The sequence below is a fragment of the Dermacentor silvarum genome, chromosome 4, assembly GCF_013339745.2.
Source record: "Dermacentor silvarum isolate Dsil-2018 chromosome 4, BIME_Dsil_1.4, whole genome shotgun sequence".
NCBI classification, from domain to species: domain Eukaryota; kingdom Metazoa; phylum Arthropoda; class Arachnida; order Ixodida; family Ixodidae; genus Dermacentor; species Dermacentor silvarum.
In genome coordinates, this window is record NC_051157.2 from 33,257,144 (window position 1) to 33,276,609 (window position 19,466).

At 46.1% G+C, this 19,466-nt stretch overlaps 1 protein-coding gene across 6 annotated transcripts in view; it reads left to right on the forward strand.

Moving 5' to 3' along the window:
- The first annotated feature begins 1,012 nt into the window (after nt 1-1,012).
- LOC119449731 (sister chromatid cohesion protein PDS5 homolog B-like) overlaps nt 1,013-19,466 on the forward strand; it is a 50,036-nt gene continuing 31,582 nt past the window's right edge. For 3 of the 6 annotated variants that reach the window (XM_049665412.1, XM_049665411.1, XM_049665415.1), the window contains exons 1-10: nt 1,013-1,244; nt 3,340-3,514; nt 6,728-6,925; nt 8,941-9,125; nt 9,380-9,506; nt 10,192-10,272; nt 10,358-10,498; nt 14,597-14,712; nt 16,152-16,246; nt 16,454-16,713. In XM_049665412.1, the coding sequence (XP_049521369.1) occupies nt 3,422-3,514; nt 6,728-6,925; nt 8,941-9,125; nt 9,380-9,506; nt 10,192-10,272; nt 10,358-10,498; nt 14,597-14,712; nt 16,152-16,246; nt 16,454-16,713 (1,296 nt within the window). In that variant the 5' untranslated portion in view covers nt 1,013-1,244; nt 3,340-3,421. Of the gene's footprint in view, nt 1,351-2,632; nt 2,736-3,339; nt 3,515-6,727; nt 6,926-8,940; nt 9,126-9,379; nt 9,507-10,191; nt 10,273-10,357; nt 10,499-14,596; nt 14,713-16,151; nt 16,247-16,453; nt 16,714-19,466 lie in introns of those variants that run through there. The other 3 variants (XM_037712975.2, XM_049665413.1, XM_049665414.1) reach the window with 3 other exon arrangements.

The following is a 19,466-nucleotide window of genomic DNA, read 5'->3' on the forward strand; positions in this document are numbered from 1 at the left end:
GGACATCATGGGGATACATTTTACGGACATATATTAGGGCCTTTAATTCGCGCAGTGTTTGCTATAATGTCTTTAATACGTTCGTAGCACACGTTGTGTGGCAGATGCAGCGGATGCATCAAAATTAAGAACTGAACATTGAACAAACTCCTCCCCCCCCCCTCCCCCGGCACGCACAGGGCTTCATCATTTCATCTGAACTAATGACGGCACAAGGAATAAAAAAAGTATAGAATCAGTTCGCATGTACTGCTAATAAAAAGCTACAGCAGACAGCGCGGCAGGAAATGCAGTGGGCCAAACCAAGATATATCGTGCTGTGTGTGTGTGTGTGTGTGTGTGTGTGTGTGTGTGTGTGTGTGTGTGTGTGTGTGTGTGTGTGTGTGTGTGTGTGTGTGTGTGTGTGTGTGTGTGTGTGTGTGTGTGTGTGTGTGTGTGTGTGTGTGTGTGTGTGTGTGTGTGTGTGTGTGTGTGTGTGTGTGTGTGTGTGTGTGTGTGTGTGTGTGTGTGTGTGTGTGTGTGTGTGTGTGTGTGTGTGTGTGTGTGTGTGTGTGTGTGTGTGTGTGTTGACCGACGATAGTCACTGCTAATTAGGCCAACATTTTTTTTTCTTAAAATAAACACTGCTTAATTGGAAGCCTGGTCCTCGGCATATGCCGTGTACTGCGGTTTAAATTCTCCCGCCTAGCAATGCTTGCAAACCTGCGCGATCAGACATTCCTGTCTCTGTGCTGACATATCACAACCGCAGCCGCAACGTCCACTTACACCGTTAACAGCGTTACAAGGTTAGGTAAACGTAGGACATTTGCCAGGCCGTTCCTTAAACAAAACATTCATTTTGCGGCAGGCACGATGGGAAATATAGATTCCGAGACATGCGCCACTTTTATGTCTCAGATCAAGGAGGCTGTAGGCGTTCGATTGTACGCTTCTATTGGATACTGGGAGGCGCTTGCATCGATACGTCGAGCCGCCCCATGACGTTTTCTGCAGAGCTGCCATCTGCCGCTCTTCATCGCTAGCACTGCGAGGCAACCATGGTTTAGTGGCTTTGGCGCCATTAGAAGTGGCAATTTGATGTGTTATTGACAAATATAATTTTTATATGCATATTTGTGCTTCCCCACTGACCTTCTCGACGAACAGCGAACTTTGAGAGGACATTCGAGAGCCTTCAAACAACCAGACGTACGTAGGCTGACCGGCTGAGAGCGCGTCAACAGCGGCCATTGGCCTACTTGGTGAGCGGCAGTCGTTTAAGCCTAATGGGGTAACTCCGGTCATCAACAAACAAAAACCGTGGCTTGTCGACAGCGATAGTGCAAAGAGAAACGAAATGATCAGAGTGTATGTCATTGTTTCACTGTGCACGGCATGCGCGTTCAACTCTTCTTCCAACGTCGAACTCGCTCCCTTTCTGTTTCTGAAAGCGCGGTAGTTCCCGACGCTTCATTTTGTGTATCCGCATTATCTTGCGTAATGACGGACACGCATTGTATGCATTGCCGTTCGAGTTGATCTAAGTGAATGTTGCCGGTGGCCGCTATCCATGAGGCGCACAATATCATTGGTGTTGGCGAGGCGACCACCGCTGACTGTTGTCTATAGCCGTCCATCGGAAGCCCTGCGATCGCTACCGTTTTCGGCTCGGAACTTGGCGGCAGCTGCTGCACAATCGCGTTCGCATTGCGTTTGCCTCACAGTGTCGGCGCTTTTAGCGCAACGCAGAAATGCGTGATCAGTCTCCCAGATTGGCAAAGCGGTGCTCGTTTTGCTTGGTAGTTTCGGAGTGTATCGGCTGGTTCCTACCGCGCCACTACGACGAGCCTGTCGGTCGTTTGGCCCCGTTTTGACATGCCCGTTTGGAAAAGTTTTGTTATTGCACAAGTAGGCGTTGGCACCGAAACCCCCGTGAACAGCATCGTGCTTTCGCTTAGCTGCTGCTGTTACACGCAAAGGGTAACCCGTCAGCACTAGCCGTTAGATGCAGCGCAACCTTCGTAGCTTTGTTATGTTGATGCTGAACTGAAACTACCGTAGTCAGGGTAACTAGACCAGCGAAATGGTAGAATTATTTTTTTATAACTATCCTTTATTAGTCTTTCGCGCCGAATAACATCACGGTGTGCTCTTTTGCAATGTTTATGCGTTTAATAGCAGAAAACTCAAGATTCAGGTTCCTGGTGTGCGTATGTTAGCGGCAGACAAGCATTGTTGTGGTCATCAGACTATGTAAGGCAGTGCGACTCCCTGCAACCCTTTCTTTTCCGCAAACACGCAAAGTCTTTGTAATAGTTTACATTAAAAAGGGTGCACGGCTGATTTGCCGAGCGAGGCATTATTTAATTGACACAGTTAGCGTCAAAATGTTTTAGGGCCCCAGAGCGTTGTGTAAAACAAGTCTCTTAGCATACATTAAATGGACGTGTATGTAAACACAGTGTAAAGACCTCGAATATTCATACAAGGTCAGGAGTAGAAGGAAAGGCATCTGTTGCGGAAAGATGCCACTTGACAGCCTGCATAGAAAATCAATTTCTTTTTTCTTGCATTGTTCCAAGGCCTCTACTGTATTATGTATGTGTTGTGCGGCATTTGTTCCGATTGGCTGTGCTACGTGTACTTAAAAAGCATGTGTCGTAGAAACCTGTCGCTGAGCTACATATGCAACATTGATCAACTGATGCAAAGATAATCTAGTTGTAAACATCAAATATAGCCAGAATGTGTCTGTATGTTTTCGTTTTTCAGTTTACACTCCTACATTCAGTGTATTGCCCTGTACTTCAAAGACATACTTAGACAATGTGTATGAAGATAAACATTCAGTTTGTTCTTGGTTTTTTTTTTTTTTTTTCATTCTGCAGTAATTGAAATGTTGGTGTTATACGCTGCGTCAGACCACCATTAATTCGATTGCATTAGAAATGTTTGTGATGCAAGTTGTCATGGTGTGGCTAGTGCCTTTCGTTTGTTTTTTTGTCATACTGAGATATTTGACTATAGCATATAGTACCTAAGCTTCTAAACACAGATTTTTTACTATTCTTTTGTTAACAAAGAAAATAATTTTTTAGTATCACAATATAATGACAGGAAAAGGTACATGATAGACACAACAGAAGTACTGCACTTAATATTTCGCAACTTGCTCACTGTCAAGTACATGTTTCTTGTTCAAAGATGGCACGCATCTGCCCTTTAAAGCATTTTGGACCTATTCAAGCTGTCTATTCAGTTTTTGGCCTGCATGCACATTCCGGGTGTCTTTGAAGATAAACCTTGGACTGAGCTTGGTTCCTTAATTCTTGTCCCGTTGTTGTTTCCATGTTGCAGCGTGTGGCCCTGTTTGCAGTTGGTCTGCCCGTTCGGGATGCACCTGTAGTTGCACAGGGTATGGACAAGCAACCGTGACAAAATGGCGGCCAACCCTCCCAAAGTCACCTACCCGCCAGGTATCAAAGCCATCTCTGATGACTTGAGCACAGATGACCTCGTGCGGCGGCTAAAGGTATGCGGTCACCTTGGTGATCTGGCTGCATGTTTTTAGAGCCATGTGTGTGCTCATTCATTATTAACCCTATTGGCGAACTGCAAGGAAATTTTGGACTGCATAAAAAGTTTAGTTTCAGATAATGTTGAAATAAAGCAGGCTCTGTGTGAAGTTGTGCGGTTGTAACACGAGTGGATGTGTCATAGAATGCCCACGAAAATAAACATTTTTGATACCGAAGCTGAAAACAAAATACTGCTTTCATCACTCGCCAGAAATGATACAGAGCCGAAAACGTTGAGAAACAGCACAGTACCTTGAAGATCAGGGGCGGTATTCTGTAAGAGTTTACCTAGTGGACTGTCCATTTCGGCGACCGTTGATTCGCTGCTGCTTGACGTGCAGGAAGGTGCCAGCCAGGCACCTTCCTGCACGTCAAGCAGCAGCGAATCAACGGTCGCCGAAATGGACAGTCCACTAGGTAGACTCTTACAGAATACCGCCCCAGGTGGCCGATTTTCAACCCTTGGCAAGTTGAAAATCTCTGAGGTCATAATCTAGGATTTGTGTCGTGTCCGCTAACTGCCACGTGTCCGCGTTGCCTTCTTAGATGCTATTTGAAAGCTATCAATAGGTAAATTGTACAATTACCTATACTGTAGCTTTTCCAAGATTGCTTCAATATTTGTTACTACTCATCTATAACCAGTGTAGCGAAAGCAAAATTTCATTGCAATTTTTGTGCCACAAAGCAACACAGGTTCTTATGTTGCCTTGAAGAAGACAAGTCCACTTGTCGAAACGTTGGCTCCTGCTCTCACCTTGTTCTCGTGTTACTCACAGGGTCTATGAGAAACACAATAGTGTACGGCTCTAGACTACAGACCTTTTCATCTGGCGAGGAGAACAGGGCAGGCAACTGGCACGTGGCAAGCCTTTTCCCCCCCTCTCTGGCTTGCACGAGCCGGCGCGGTCCTGCTTGATGTATTGCCATCACATGCTGTGGGACAATTTGGAAATGTTTTAGCTCGTTCCGCAAAAAATTTGTGTGATGTTCTTTTATGCAAGGTCATCGGGGAACCACTGTGTAGCCTTCAGGTGCAGCAATAACTACAGTATGTGGAAATTTCTCTAGCCTGCACAAACATGTGACGGGCATCACCAGCTGCGGTGTGTTTGTGTTGTGAACTATTTGGCTGTATCGGTTTCCACTCGACAAGATCAGCAGCGTCTGAGAATTGCCAGCGTTAACTTAAAAGACCTTCTCACTTTCTGATCGCTTGGCATGGAAACTGAAATATAAGAGTGCTCGTGTACAGCCAACCCAGTGCAGTCCTGAAACATCTAAGTGCCAATAGTTATAGAATATTTGTGTCAGCCATCGGCATTGTTCTCATACATTTCAAGTCTACTATGCTATGTCTACAATAGCTTCCTGTATGAGTCTGATGGTGAGACTAAACACGTAAATCACAGCAGTTGAGAAACCAACATGATGCATGAGCTTTGTGCTTCAGCATTTCCCTGTAAAGCAGTAACATCCCAAGGGAATCGCATAAGAATGTGATGGCTATTTGCAGCAACATAATTTTCGTAAAATGGGTGAGTTCGTCATAAAGGGCAGGTCAAACAAGATTGGAAAAAAAAATGCTTTTCATTCCCTTGCAGCTTGTTCACTTTGAATCACTCTTCTCTAAGCGGCCAATTTGGTCGCCATATTTCACAAAAAAAAAGGAGGCTAACGCCACAATTGGACCACACATAGTCATGTTGCATGCTCGGTCTATGCGCTATAGAACAAACAGATCTACAGCCAACTGCTCGACCACTCAACATGTGATTGACATTGTATGGTATGCTATTACTACTAACCAAAACTATTTTATTCATGAGCGAAAACCGCAGACAAAAATTTGAATCCTTGTCAAAGTAACCAGCTGAACATATTCTTTAACTGAACAGTACCCACACTGTTACGATCGTCACATACGTTTCTTAACTTACTTGGCATACCTAGCGTATGCCAGTCGGCAAGCGTTAGCAGGGGGGACCAGGCTAGAAAATTGTGCATTTTGCACAGAAAATTTCTTTTCTTTTTTGTATTTGATATTTGTTATAAGCATACACTAGCATATCGGTGAAAGAAAATTCACGAATTTTCGATTTACTTTGTTATATTTATGTTCGTTATGTCGAGGTTCAGCTGTGAAAATACAGGTCGATTTCAGAAGCCGTAATCTGAGCGTTAATTTTTCAGAGAAGGTGCCAAACTGCGATGATGCAGCAGCGTTGCTGTTGCCAAGTTTGTTTATCTGTGCCTTGGTGGTGGGGCTCCGCCACAGAGCATGATTGCTTTTGAATCATGTGGCGCGCTCAGCAAATGGAAGTGCGACCAGTGCTTAAACGACAAACGTGCAACTCCACCTTCTTTGGAAACATACTGTAACTCTATTTAGGAGTGCCGAGATTCAGCAGTGTTGGACGGCATATTTAAAACATATTAGCATGCAATAGAAGAGACAGACTTGCTTCGTTCATTTCCTTTATTGCATTTGAATGTTTTGTCAGTGTCAGTGCACTGCATCACACCGCTCTGCTGTTTTACACCCCTCCCCCTGCGTATTCCTTTTATTGCGATAGCAATTATATGGACACTCCAAAGCAGATTTCTGCCGTCGGCGTTGCCGTGAGGTTCCGTATGACGTCAATGGCGATAAATTCGTCACCGCACTCCGGACGCTGTATGTGCGAGTGAAATGGCGCGAGGGATGTGCGCTTTCACGGGGAGCAAACGCACGTCGGAGAGCAAACGCGCATTCTGCGCCGTGCTCCCTGAAGGGCTGCAGAATTAAGCGTCTCTTTCCTCCTTTCCATATATAGAGAGCAAATGCAACTTTTTCTGTCGCGCGAAAGGCTGTGGGGGGACGGGAGGGAAGGAGGAGAGGCGACGTTTAGCTGCGGCACTAAATGCTTATTTAAATAAAAACGCCGCGCGCGTTCGGTGCGAATGCGGGCAAAACGCCGACGGCGTCGACAACAGTTCTGCGCGTTGCTGGTGCTGCTGCATGTCCAAGTTTATACAGCTGATAAAACTACTATCCTTACTCCGTATAGCTCTCTACTAATTTTCTAGCGCAATTGGTGCTTCGCCTTTCGGGTGAAACTGCAACAAATTTTCTTTTTCCCACAAGAAGTTGAATGTCGTCTCTGGTGCAATGCGGTTGTGTGCAGGAGTGCGCCCAGACATTCCAGAACCTGAGCCAGGATGAGGACAACAATGCTTACGTGCAGTTGGCCTTGCACCTGGCGGGTGAAGGCTTCTTGAACCACAACTCCAAGGATGTGCGCCTGCTGGTTGCTTGCTGTATTGCGGATGTGTTTCGTGTATTTGCTCCCGAGGCCCCCTATAAGGACCCTGAGCAACTCAAGGTATGCTTTCTTTTCTCAGTGCATCGGATGCAGTGCAGCATTGGTAGCAGGAAATTGCTGTAATTAAGTTGTACATTGACTGAAAGAGCAGCCTGTAAAGCTTGTTGGTTGTACATTTAACAATTCCAAAACAGTTCGCGAACAGGATGATTGCTCACGCCTCGACCAACTACATTAAAAATTTGTCCTGCAATGCACGTGTGTCTGGATTGGAAAAATTGTTTGATGTGGCTTGGCTGTCAATACCTTAGCTGGAAGAAAATAATGATTTTTTTTAAAGAAGCTTTTATCATGAAAGCAGCATGTCATTGTTGCCAACCTATGCAAAAATTTGTTCTGTCACCATCTTGCGATGACAGTGCTGATAAAGCTTGTTCGGACGATAATGTGTTGCCATGCCAGCTCTGTGAATGCAATTTCTGTTTTGTGTCTAGTTGTAACACGCAGGCAGTTTTCTCAGAAAAATTGTGCATTATAATAGAGTAAATAAGGCATATCGTTTGAAACATTCTGTTGGTAAATGGCGCCCCGATAAGTCATTACAGTAAAATCTCGTTACCAAGAACCCCACATTAATGAACTTTTCAGAAATACCCTGCTGACTTCTTATAGGTTCAATTTAAAAATATTTTAGTTCTACGAACTTCAGGATACCGAACTTTTCAGAATAACGATCGTTATTCAGTTTCCGTGTCATGTTAACAACACCTCAGTACTACGAACTAATATTAAAAAATCTGTGGATTCTTAAATTTCTTTGCATCCAATCACGGCAGCCGAAAGAGGAGGCTAGCAGACAAGGTGCAGAAAGTGGATGCCGCGGCGCATGGGTTCGGAAAACGTGAGACGGCGCCTAAAGTATGTTGGCATGCACCATCGGCGCATCGCGAAGCGGGGCGGCTGCCTTTTGAAAGGCCAATTGCCCTCAATAATCACTCCACGAGTTCCGAAAAACGCCTCGAAAGCAGCGCGACGATCACACGAATTGGTGACAGCGGCATGTCACAAGAGAAATGGCTGCCACCCGCACGCGCGCACAGGATCTTTTGTGCATGCCTTTTTTTCCACACCAGCCAACCCTAGGATGGCAGATGACTCGCTGGCACGCGTTGCAATGGGTCCGTCCCTGGTTTAGAATGGCGTCCTTGCGCTCTACAGCGACTCAGTGTGCCTGAAGGCCCTGCGTCGACGGATATTCTAACAGCGCAGCTCAGTAGAGCAGCGGGACCAGCGAGGCAAGAAGGCACGCGTCGGGTCGGGCATCACCGCAAATCCTTTCGCTCTCGACTCGCGCTTTTTCGTTCCAAGGCAAGGTAACAGTGTGTCAGCTGTCAGCCGTTCTTTCTGAAAAGGTCCCGAAGTAGCGATTGTCACGCGCAGGACCGTTCAAACCCTAGCTCAGGCGACGACGCATCAGGTTCTGCGCATGCATGCTCTGCCCAGACAAGTGTCACCTAGCAACGGAGTCGCGCTTGTTCCTTCTTTTGCCCTTCTTTCAGCGCGCCTCTTTCACGCGGCCGTACTTGTGGCGTTGCCACATGGTCGCACTTTGTAACCAACCATTTACCACGGTCTCCTGAAGTTTGTTATATCGAAGATTTCGCTGTATAATAGAGTAAATATAGCATATCTTTTGAAACATTCTGTTAGTAAACAGAGCTCCGACAAGTATCATGTACAGCCTCTTGCATTTTTAGTTATATTGCGCGAGAACACTATAATATGGTCGTACATCAACCTGAAGGTTACATTGCATTAGACGACTCTTGCACAGGAGAGTGCTTAGTGCACTTAAGAGTACTTCTGCCAGTCTCGCTGATTACCACCGCTTAAAGGCGCTAAAATGACGCGTGATGGACGCTCGCGCGATATAGCTAAAAATATGGGAGGCTGTGCATTTCTGGTGCATCGATGTCTTATGTGAAGCCAAGTTTATTGTATCTTGCCATTCAATATGTGTTTTTGTGACCACCAACTCCGTAATTGACGGAAACTATGGGTGGGGGGGGACGCAGACCATCTTTTTATTCTTTATAGAACAGCTGAGGGGCTTAGAAGACCCCAAGGACCCAACTTTTAAACGCTATTTTTACCTGCTGGAGAACTTGGCATGGGTCAAGTCATTCAACATATGCATCGAGCTCGAGGATAACCAAACCATCTTCTGTCAGCTCTTCTCACTCATCTTCACCATTGTTAAGTGAGTATGATCTTTCATTGTCCTCTGATAGTCCACTGTCCATAAACTTTTTGCATCATCTAATCTTTGGTGTTCCCTGAAACCTCAGCCAAATTGTGATTATGTGATTGTGCACAAACATCAGGAATGATTGCACCAATGCAGAAAGCAAAGCCTTTATGAAAGAGGTGTGGCATTCGTTTGAGAAATAGACCAGCTGTTTTCCTTGAGTCTTGAGCCATTGAGTGATAAATTTCTGCTGTCTGTATGCGCAGTGACAACCACTCAAACAAGGTGAAGAACTTCATGCTGGACATGATGTGTCCTCTGATCACTGAGGCTGACACGGTTTCCCAATGCCTACTCGACATTGTGCTCAAGCAGATCATCGAGCCCTGCAAGGTGAGACTTTGCTTACACAGGTTATCCGCATCAAGGCATCAGCCCATCACAGTTGCTCAATGGCTATGGCATTCTGCTGCTGTGCATAAAGTTGCGGGTTCGATTCCCGGCCGTGGCAGCTACATTGGCGGAATGTAAAAATACTTATGGATACTTAATTAAATTTATGTACACAATAACCCCTTTCACTCTTTCCCTACCTTTACCCCCCCCCCCCTTTTCCTTTTTTTTTTTCCTGAAGGAACTACTGCTCTCAATATTTTGTGTAATACATAAACAAAAAGCAGAATGAATGCATTTTTCACATTCACGCATAAAAGTTTTATTAACAAGATTTATGTCATAAAAAAGGTATAAAGTGCCAGAATCAAGATTGTGGGATAAAACTGAACAAAGTTTGTAAAGACACGCTTGTATCTACTAAGCATAAAAAAAAAGTAACTAAAATTATGAGTCATACAAAATGTATTGCTATTTCCAAAAAAAAAATGTGAATTTTTCATTGAACAGGTTTGCCTGAGTAACTGAGTAAAGTGAAGTTAAATTTTTTTCGTTTCGCACTTTTCTCAGACCGCATGCTTAGGGTCCCACAAACCACTCAGTAACAGCAGTAGTGCTCTTGCCGTATTTTCCTTGTCATTTTAATCTCGGATTGTCTTTTTTGCTGCTTCTGTAACTCGTGCAGACACAAAACAAGAATGCCTATAACCTGGCCAAGGACGTGCTCAAGCGGACGCTCAACACCATCGAGCCGTACATCCAATCGGTAGGTCTGCATGCCTTCATCAGTGTTGGTGCTCCAATTCAGCCGATGAAGTACATGTATGTGCATATGCATTTTGTGGCTGCAGTTCTTCAACAACGCATTGGTGCTGGGCCGGACGTCCAACAGCTCTGTGGCTCCTCAGCTGTACGAGCTCATCTATGAGCTCAACATTCTCTGCCCCAGTATGCTCATTGCTGTCTTACCGCAGCTGGAGTTCAAGCTCAAGGTAACTTGTCATGTCCACTCTACCCAGTCCATGTGTTGCTCTTAAATAGATTAAATGCGTCAAAAACAATAATAGAGCAGAATTCTGCTGACATCTTTATGCGTGCGCAGTCCTACAGGAAATACATTGGCACATCATTAGTATGTACCTGGTGGGAATGCGGCTTAACTATACACTAAACAGTAGCACGCGTTTGACGACCAACTACAGCTTAATTAAGCAGTCAGCCAGTGCAATAGACTCAATGGAGTCTGGGTCAGGTATTTGTCACGACTGCATCTTAGTGCGTACAGATTAACGAGATCTTCATATAATGTGCAAGAAAACTGCAGTGAAATGTTTACATTTGTTATATTTAAAAAGTGTGTTTTCTGCTTTTAGACACAGGACAGACCAGCTAGTTTTACAATGAATAGCTGATAACAGTATTGCAAATTTTGGTTTCTCTGTGCGTGCATAGCTAATATTGCCCCCTTTGGGATTGGCAAGTGTACACAGAAAGATTCTGGGGAGCTGCTGCTAATGAAACTTATTGCCATTTTTTCCTGCTTTTAAGATGTGTACAGTAAAAGCTCATTAATTTGAATTCTGCGGGGATGCTACGAAAATTCTAATTATACAAAATTTCAACTAATAAAAGTCAGAGAAAAAAAACCCTCATTTAAGGCGCATATATAGCCCAACGTAGCATGAGCGCGCACGCACACTACGTCACGTATGCGAGAACATCTATAGTTCGACGCATTGGCGCAGCCAACATAACCGGACGCGGCCAACGAGGTCTGACGTGCCCAAGGCGCGTTTATTAGTCCAACGTTGTTGGAGCGTGGGCAAGCGTCGTTTGCGCTGCGCCGGCCGAAATGCCATCCCCTCTGTAAGTCGACGCGCGCGCGCCATCAGCTGCTCTCTTAGGAGCATGCGTAGAACGATCCCCAACCCGCGCGCCGCTTTGAACAGCTCTCTGCGACCATAGTCGTAGCAGCGTGGGTGCATCTTAAAGCAAAGCTGCACACGGGCGCTAGCGCTCTCCCCATCCACGAAGGCGCGGAGTTCGAATTATTGGTGGCGGTGCATATTTTTTTTATAGAAGTCGAGAAGTGCATTTTAAGTTAAACTAGACTATTTCAAAAGTACTTTGCCGCAAGGAGTTCCTCAATGATTTGCACTGCGAAGGCTATAGCGGAGTGGGGTGTGCCCACAGTGCTCTACCTACAGAATGTTACCATGGCGCGCAGTTCAAATTTGATTTTAGAGGTCCACGTAGACGCCACTATTTCCGATTTTGACGCATACGACGCGCCAAACGTGGTTGTCCTCGGCTGTTGTCCTCAGTAAGCCATAGTGCGCGCAGCCAGTGGACTCATCGTGACACTCCATGGCGGCCACGGTATCATGCTACATTGCAGACTGCAGCTACATGCAACTGCAGCGTTTGCTTTGTGCACAACAGGGCTAGAGTACGCACTCGCAGTCATATGCTCCTGTCTGGCTGTGCTACATGGTGCAGACTGGCTTTGTCCTGCACTGACGGATAGTACTGACGGATAGTACTGCTTGACTGACGGATAGTAGCCACATCGAAATTGTGCATTTTGAAGCACTATCAATAGCTCCTTATGAAGCGAAGTCTGCTTAGGCGTCTAACCAAGAGTGGCCAGGAGTGAGCGGGCACTGGCAAGCATGCGTGTGGTCTGACCTTAAGTTTTGCTTGCTAGCTGAGTGTTCAAAACTAGTCAAAATTAGTGAGACCCGGCAGCTTTGACACGGATAAGCAGGGTGGCCAAAGTTTAACTTGTATGCAGGCATCCATGACCGAGCATGAGCAGACAGTAGTCTGCTCATGTACTTCATGTGTGTACTTTTTCCGGAAGTACGTAATTACAGTCAACGTTTGATTTTTCGGACTCTCTAGGGACCGCGAAAACATCGGGAAAATTGGGCAGTTCGAAAAAATGAATGTGTGCCTTTTACTGCTCCCAAGGGCACAAATCACCACAGAATAGCTCTGAAGGTCTGCCAGTACACTTATTAGGCGTATCAGTGCTCGTACTGTGATCGGAGATGGCGGGTGCACACGTGTATAATTAACGAATACACAGCGTGTCCCGTGATAATTGCCCCTTCCCACTCATGGTATGCTTCACTGCAACACTTCGCGTACGCTTCACCGCGTAACATTTCTGTACTGAGGCGAAGCTAACTTTTCGGAACCGGCATTATGCAACGCGTCGAGCTTCGAAGCCATTGGCGAGGATTACAAATGTGGTGTTGGAGCCATTGCTAACAGCGGCAAATTGTTTTAATGAAAAACACGGCACCGAACAGCAAAAAGCTTGGTAGTGAACGTCGCAGTAGCTACGTTCTGCGTGCGAAAGCGCTGGTTCGAAGCAGCGAGATCATAAAAATGGTGGCGATGGTGGCTTCGATTAATGCCATTTCGGATCTGCGGTCATGGCAAAAAGTCCGGAAAACCGGACGGCGAAGGTTTTTTACGCCCGAAATTTCAGACGTTCTTATACATTGACTGATACATTATACATTGATTGGGTACGTGGCGGTTCCGCGAAAGTGTCTGAATTACCGGGCATGTCTGAAAAATCGGACATCTGAAAAATCTGTTGTTGACTGTATTGTCGAAATTTGAAAGCAGATTTTTATTACTTCAGCCTGTTTATTAATATAAACTACGTCAACAAATATACACAGTAACAGTAGGAAGAAGCGCACTGATCGAAACGCACCACACCTTCTTGATTGATGTCAGCCAGTAGCGCACCCAGGATCTCTGCCAGGGGGGGGGCAGCAAGCACTTTGGATAATATGCAATTTCCTTCCTTCAACCAGAGGAATCCAACAACAAATAAAATGCCTAATAATTATAATAATGACACAAAGGGTGATAACAATGTTTATTTCTTATGTGTGTTACACAAAATAATTTAATAGTGAATAAATACAAGACAGTGATAGTGTTTTTGTGAATAAGAAAATTCGACCTCAAGCCACCTCCTGAATTGTAATGACAATATGAACAGAGCGCTGAAGGTGCATGTTGGGCTGGTGGGGCTGGACGCGTGGGGGGGGGGGGGTACAAAACCCGAACCTACCCCCCCCCCCCGTCGGTGCGCCACTGATGTCAGCTTTTGGCCAATAGCAGTCGCTTATGTGAATCTGCTATGTTACGAAATAAAGCATTCTAGAAAAGAGTGAAGCAGGCTTCTGTTAAAGAGAAAGCGTTTGAGAGAAAGGTGACTTTGCGCCCCACTTGCGAGATCCACGCGTCGCGCATGACTGCAAAATTTGCCTGAGATGTTCATAGCAGCATATGCTATCCACAGACTATGTTTTTTTCACCAAGCCAGAAGGGTGGTTCAGGGCCCCTTTAAATATTCACAGAGGCACGGAGGAAAGTAGAGCCGCCATAGTGGATTTATTTTGCAACAGACTGCAGCACTGCACCTTTCACTCCCCACTTAAGATTGTGTGGATTGGGTAGGTTCTGCAGCATATATTGTATATGTGCTGAAGCAGCTATTCGTTGTGTATGGCTGTAAGCGCTGGCATATGCTGACCCATGTTGTAATAAGTTTTGTGCAAAAGTTGTGCCTCATCACCCTTCCAGTACTGTGGCTCAGCTCATCAATTTATGCAAATATACACTCGGACTGTACAGAGTTTTATATTTGCCCACATTATTTTGTGAGGAGAATCTGTGTTGCTATCTTTACAACACCTTGTGCTTAGCTTTCGCATTTGGGACTCCCTGGGAGGTTGACAGTTCAAAGCTTTAACCTTGACCCCTTGCATCCACGCACATGCACACAATATAGACAAATGACATCTATTATTTAAATATGTATTAGCAAGGCAAAAGAAACTAGATCTTATCAGGTAATGTTCAAGTGTTGAAGCCATCGTGAAACAGAAGAAAATGCTTGGATGAGCTGAACTCGTCCAAAAATATTACAATTCAGGCTCGTTATTTTCACAACTTTAAAGCTCAAATAGCAGAAGGAGGGCCCTACGCAGCTGAACTTCCACTACACTCTGTTCGCATTTCAACTATATCACGTGCTTTTGGGTTTGTCTTCTATGCAGTGCAACGATGAGAAGGAGCGACTGAGCGTGACAAAGCTCCTCGCACGCATGTTCTCAGACAAAAACTCGGACCTGGCTTCGCACAACCCACCCCTCTGGAACTGCTTCCTTGGCAGGTGAGGCCTCCTGGACAGTGCGTTGGCATTCACTCGTGGACTGAGCACCTAATTCAGGCTGCATGCTCAGAGGTCACAACGTGCCTATTAAGGTTGTGATTTGCCTGACTAACATACATGATTGGAATTTTAATGCTGCAGGTAGTAAATGAGTGTTCTCACTCTTGCTGTAGAAGACAGCTGTCTTGTAAAGATTCTCTTGTGCATGATGATGTATTCTATGGTATTGCTGTGCCTGAGTAGACTGTTATGACCCTCGCACAGGTTCGCCTTGCTGTGTCACATGGTTGTACCTTGGCACTAAACAAACTTATGTACTGTCAGATCCAAAAGTTAAAGCGATGCGAGATTGTTGAAGAAAGCTTGATTTCCACCTAACATGTGTTCACAGTCTGGAATTCAAAATTGCAACCTGCAATGATATGCTCAACCTGCACAATGTTCAATTCAGTTGCCAACTTATTATTCAGATTTGGCTGCAGCCTAGAATAATAGGAAATCTGTAAAAACAAATTCAGTACGGTTATTGCACAAGTGGCTGCCAGGCATTGGGTGCTGTACAAACCTCCATCCCTGCTTGCCATTAGGTGAATCTCGACATCAACCAATGCCATGCCCTCAGTATAAACACAGTCAGTGCGGGTGCAAAATATTCAATGCTTTGTAATTTTGAACGGTCTTTGGTGCCCATTAGCCCAATGATCACTGATTTTTTGCTCCATAGCTTTTGTGTGGTGCTTCCCTCGCATTATCACAACCATTGTCGGCGCGAACAGTAAGGAAGGCATTTGCACCATTTTGAGCTGTTCAATGATTCTGAACGGCAAAATTTGATGGCAGCAGGCATATTCGAAAGTCATCTGAGATAGCGTTGCTATTTTAGCACTTTAGACAACAAACACTGGATTTATGCGGCAAATGATAAGATGAAAATTACGGAAAGGCAGCCTTGCTAGGATAAGGTAGCTTAGCTGCTTGGCTTGAGTTGTTGCATGGTTTCTCTTGGTTATCCACAGCTGGCAGCTGCTGGATTTAAGTAGGCTAGCATGGACATTCCAAGCCAGTGCATTCCTTCACTGCTTTCAATACAACGAAGGCACTGACAGCTAATCTAAACAAAGATATTTCTCTTTCTGCTCATTGTGATGACTGACTTGGTACACACCATTGTGCAGGCACCGTTCAAAAAATAGAGTGGTGCGATGTACAGCATATGAAACTTCAGTTGTCGTTATACGCTAAGTCTATGGGGCAAGTGACAGTGCCGCAAATATGTCCAATTGCTTCAGAGTGTCTGAATTTTCTGTCATTCCAAGTGTAAACTGGGCAGAAATTATATTTCTTTAGCAGGATTCGTGCCTCATAAAATTCTAATGCTGACTCTACATTTGATGAGCATTCTTTCAAGGCCACCTAACATGCATTTTTTTTTTTTTCAGGTTCAATGACATTAGTGAGCATGTGCGAATGCGATGTGTACAGTATTCCATGCACTTCCTGCTGAACCATCCCAAGCTGCGGAACGACATCACAGGTGGGTGACGCTCCTTTATTTAACCAAACCTAGAAGAGAGCTCAGGATAACTCTCCTGCACAACATTTATGCCAAAGCTGACTGTCTGTGTTAGCGTTAGCCCGAAAGGTTGCCCCAAATACATGCCTTGTAACTGGAGGTACTCAAATAGTGAAACAATGTACAGTTAAACCTCGATACTATAATAGCGCATGCATTGTGTTGCAGAGTCACTGCGACAGCGGCAGCATGACCCTGCGGAGTCCGTGCGGTATGAGGTGGTGATGGCCATCATCAGTGCAGCCAAGAAAGACTTCGGCTCGGTCACCGAGGAGCTACTCAACTTTGTCAAGGAGCGCACACTGGACAAGAAGTTCAAGATCCGTAAGGAGGCCTTAATGGGGCTGGCCCACCTCTACAAGCAACACATGAGCAGCCCCGACCTTCCAGCTTCCACGTTGGAGTGCATCTCCTGGATCAAGAACAAGGTCAGTTGAAAAGGACCCTGGCCAAGCAGCTGTGGCATCCCGTTGCTCCACATGTGGTCGTAGTAGGTTTGTCTACTGGCCATCATGTCCATGTTGCACTCTGAGGAAATTCAAGTGGTTGAAGTTAACTTTGAATCCTATAGACCGTTTTATTGAGGGCGTCGCTATTTTGTGATCACAGCGCTGTCTATCGTCCGGCGCCATGCTGGTACAGTAGAACCCCGCTGATACGTTTTTCATGGGACCGTAAGAAAATGTCGCTGTTTCGCCCGAAAGGCGAAGCATCAATTGCGATAGCAAATTAGTAGAGAGCTATTTGGAGTAGGGATAGTAGTTTTATCGGCTGCATAAACTTGGACACATTCGCTTACTAACTGAATTAACAAGCGTGGTGTCAGCGCGCACAAGCAAACATGAATAGATCACACTGAATGACCGCAGACGACTGTCAAAACGCTGGCAGCAAGCGCAGCCACCGCAGTGGGCGAAGGTTCGTGCAGTCTATCGCTTCAACGGAAACTTAGCGGCGAATGCACAGGGCGCATACAAAGGTCAGAGCCGTGTGGAGATCGCTTTTAAGAGACGGTGCGGGCAACAGCCACAGCGGGGCAAAGTACAAACGCAGTTGTTCGTAGAGTAGAAACTGCCGCCCCCCTCCCTCCTGCGCTGCCTTCCCGCTTTCTTGCTTTCGCGTGGGAGATTGAGTGGCCAGTTCCCCTTGCGCCTGGTTGCAAGATACGCATTTGGTGCCTCAGCACAGCGTCGCCCCGCCTCCCTCCCTCCCATACCCCCACGGCCTTTCGCGCAACAGTCGCGTTTGCTTTCCACCGTGCGTTCGCTCTCCGTGATAGCGCGCGCTTTCACTCGCGCATACGGCGCACGGCGACGATTTTATCGCTCAAGATACGGCCCACGCGACCGCGCGCTGCCGCGCAGTACGCAGTTGATGCCTGAGTACATGCCAGAGTATACAACTCCGCCCGCTATCCCTCCTTCCTCGCTCCCTCACCGGTGCCTCGAGCGCAACGGAAGAAGGCGCGCTTCCTCCCTGCTTTTCTTTCTTGCGCGCGCGAGATTTAAACGCGGTCGTCAGCTCCCCTCGCACGCTTTCACGTGCACATACGGCACACGGCGACGGCATTATCGCCCTTGGATACGGAACATCTATGAGCCAAAACTAGGGATGGGCGAATATTCGGTATTGTCAAATATTCAATCGAATAATTTTATATTCGTTATTCGCTTTGATTCAAATTCAGGTATTCGATTTTTTTCGAATTATTCGGCGCTCCCGAATAGACAGCCAGAAGCAACGGACGGACGGTTCACATCTCGGAGGCTATGCTTCACGTCATGGCTGCCATAAATCAACCATAAATCTCGAAGGCTATACGTTTTTCCATTAATGAGCCTGAAATGTGCGACGCAAAAGATCAGAAACGGCACTAGCATACAACCGAAACGAAGCGGCGGAGTCCGCATCGCCAGTCATCAGCTAAAATCGTACGTGAATGACAGCAACGAAGGAACGCTTTGTGCCTATTTGTGCCTTTATTGCGTTTACCGCCGCTCATAACAATGCGCTGGCCGCAGGATTTCATGGTCGCCATCCATGATCGCGTCGATAGCTGCCGCGGTTTCTTCCGCAGCGGTTGCGGCAAAAAATAGTTTTGTTTTGACTCACTACGCACGTCGGCCGCGTGCCTAAAAAGCTGCGTAGTGGCCATCCATGATTGCATAGATAGCGACCGTGATTTTGTTTGTAGTTGTTGCAACGAACAGTAATTTCCTTCTGACTCGGTGCGTGTGTCGGCCGCCTGCCTTAAGCACCCCAAAGTCGCCGTTCATAATTGCGTCGACAGCGGCCGCGGTTGCAACAAACAATTGTTTCGGTTTTACTCGGTGCAAAGCTGTCGAGGATGAAGAGCACCGGCTACATCGCGATTGACGTGCGATCTGTTGGCGGTCAGCTTACTGGCGAAAAAAATCGGGATGTGCGCGCGGTAGTGCAAAGTGTATCGCAAATGATGGCACACGCCGCGGCCGTGCTGCGAAGGAAGTCACGAGGCCTCGATCGCTGCTGCGAGAGCCAACTAGTCACGAGATGACGAGAAGTGCAGCTTCCGCACTGCTTTTGCGCAAAATAGCAAAAGGATTTGCTCATCCATTACACTAATAAAATCATGTTGACGTAGTAAGCATTTATTGTTTTCTGAATACCCTGATAATTCTGCATTCGGTTAATTTGGACAGTGCACGGACATGGTGGAGTGTGTCTCCTTGGCCTTTTTCGTAGCTGAAGTACAGACGCACGAGATTTAGCGCATCCATGACTTGCGATGCTTAAAGCTGCACTGGTGCTTCCTCCTCTTCGTTGTCGTTTTCATCAAAGAGCTTCCGCAATGGCTCCTTTGCCTATCGCTTGCACAACAATGTCTTCGTCTGTCAGCTGTCTGCGTCAACATAGTCCGTGAAAGTGACGTCTTGCAGCACTTATCGCATTTCTGAAGCAATGGCTTCGCAGTTAGTAGTCTCAGCTGCTTCAGCGCTTGGAACGCTAAAGCCATAATAACGAAAACAGTGTGCAGCGTGACATAGTTGCGTCCTGAGCACAAAATCATGCGTTCGAGCATTTCTTGCCTGTAGTAGCCTTTGATAGTTTTAATCACGCGCTAATCCATTGGCTGGAGGGCTGCAGTCGTGTTGACCGGAAGAATCGCAAATTTGACTACTTTCAGCTCAATGTCAACTTT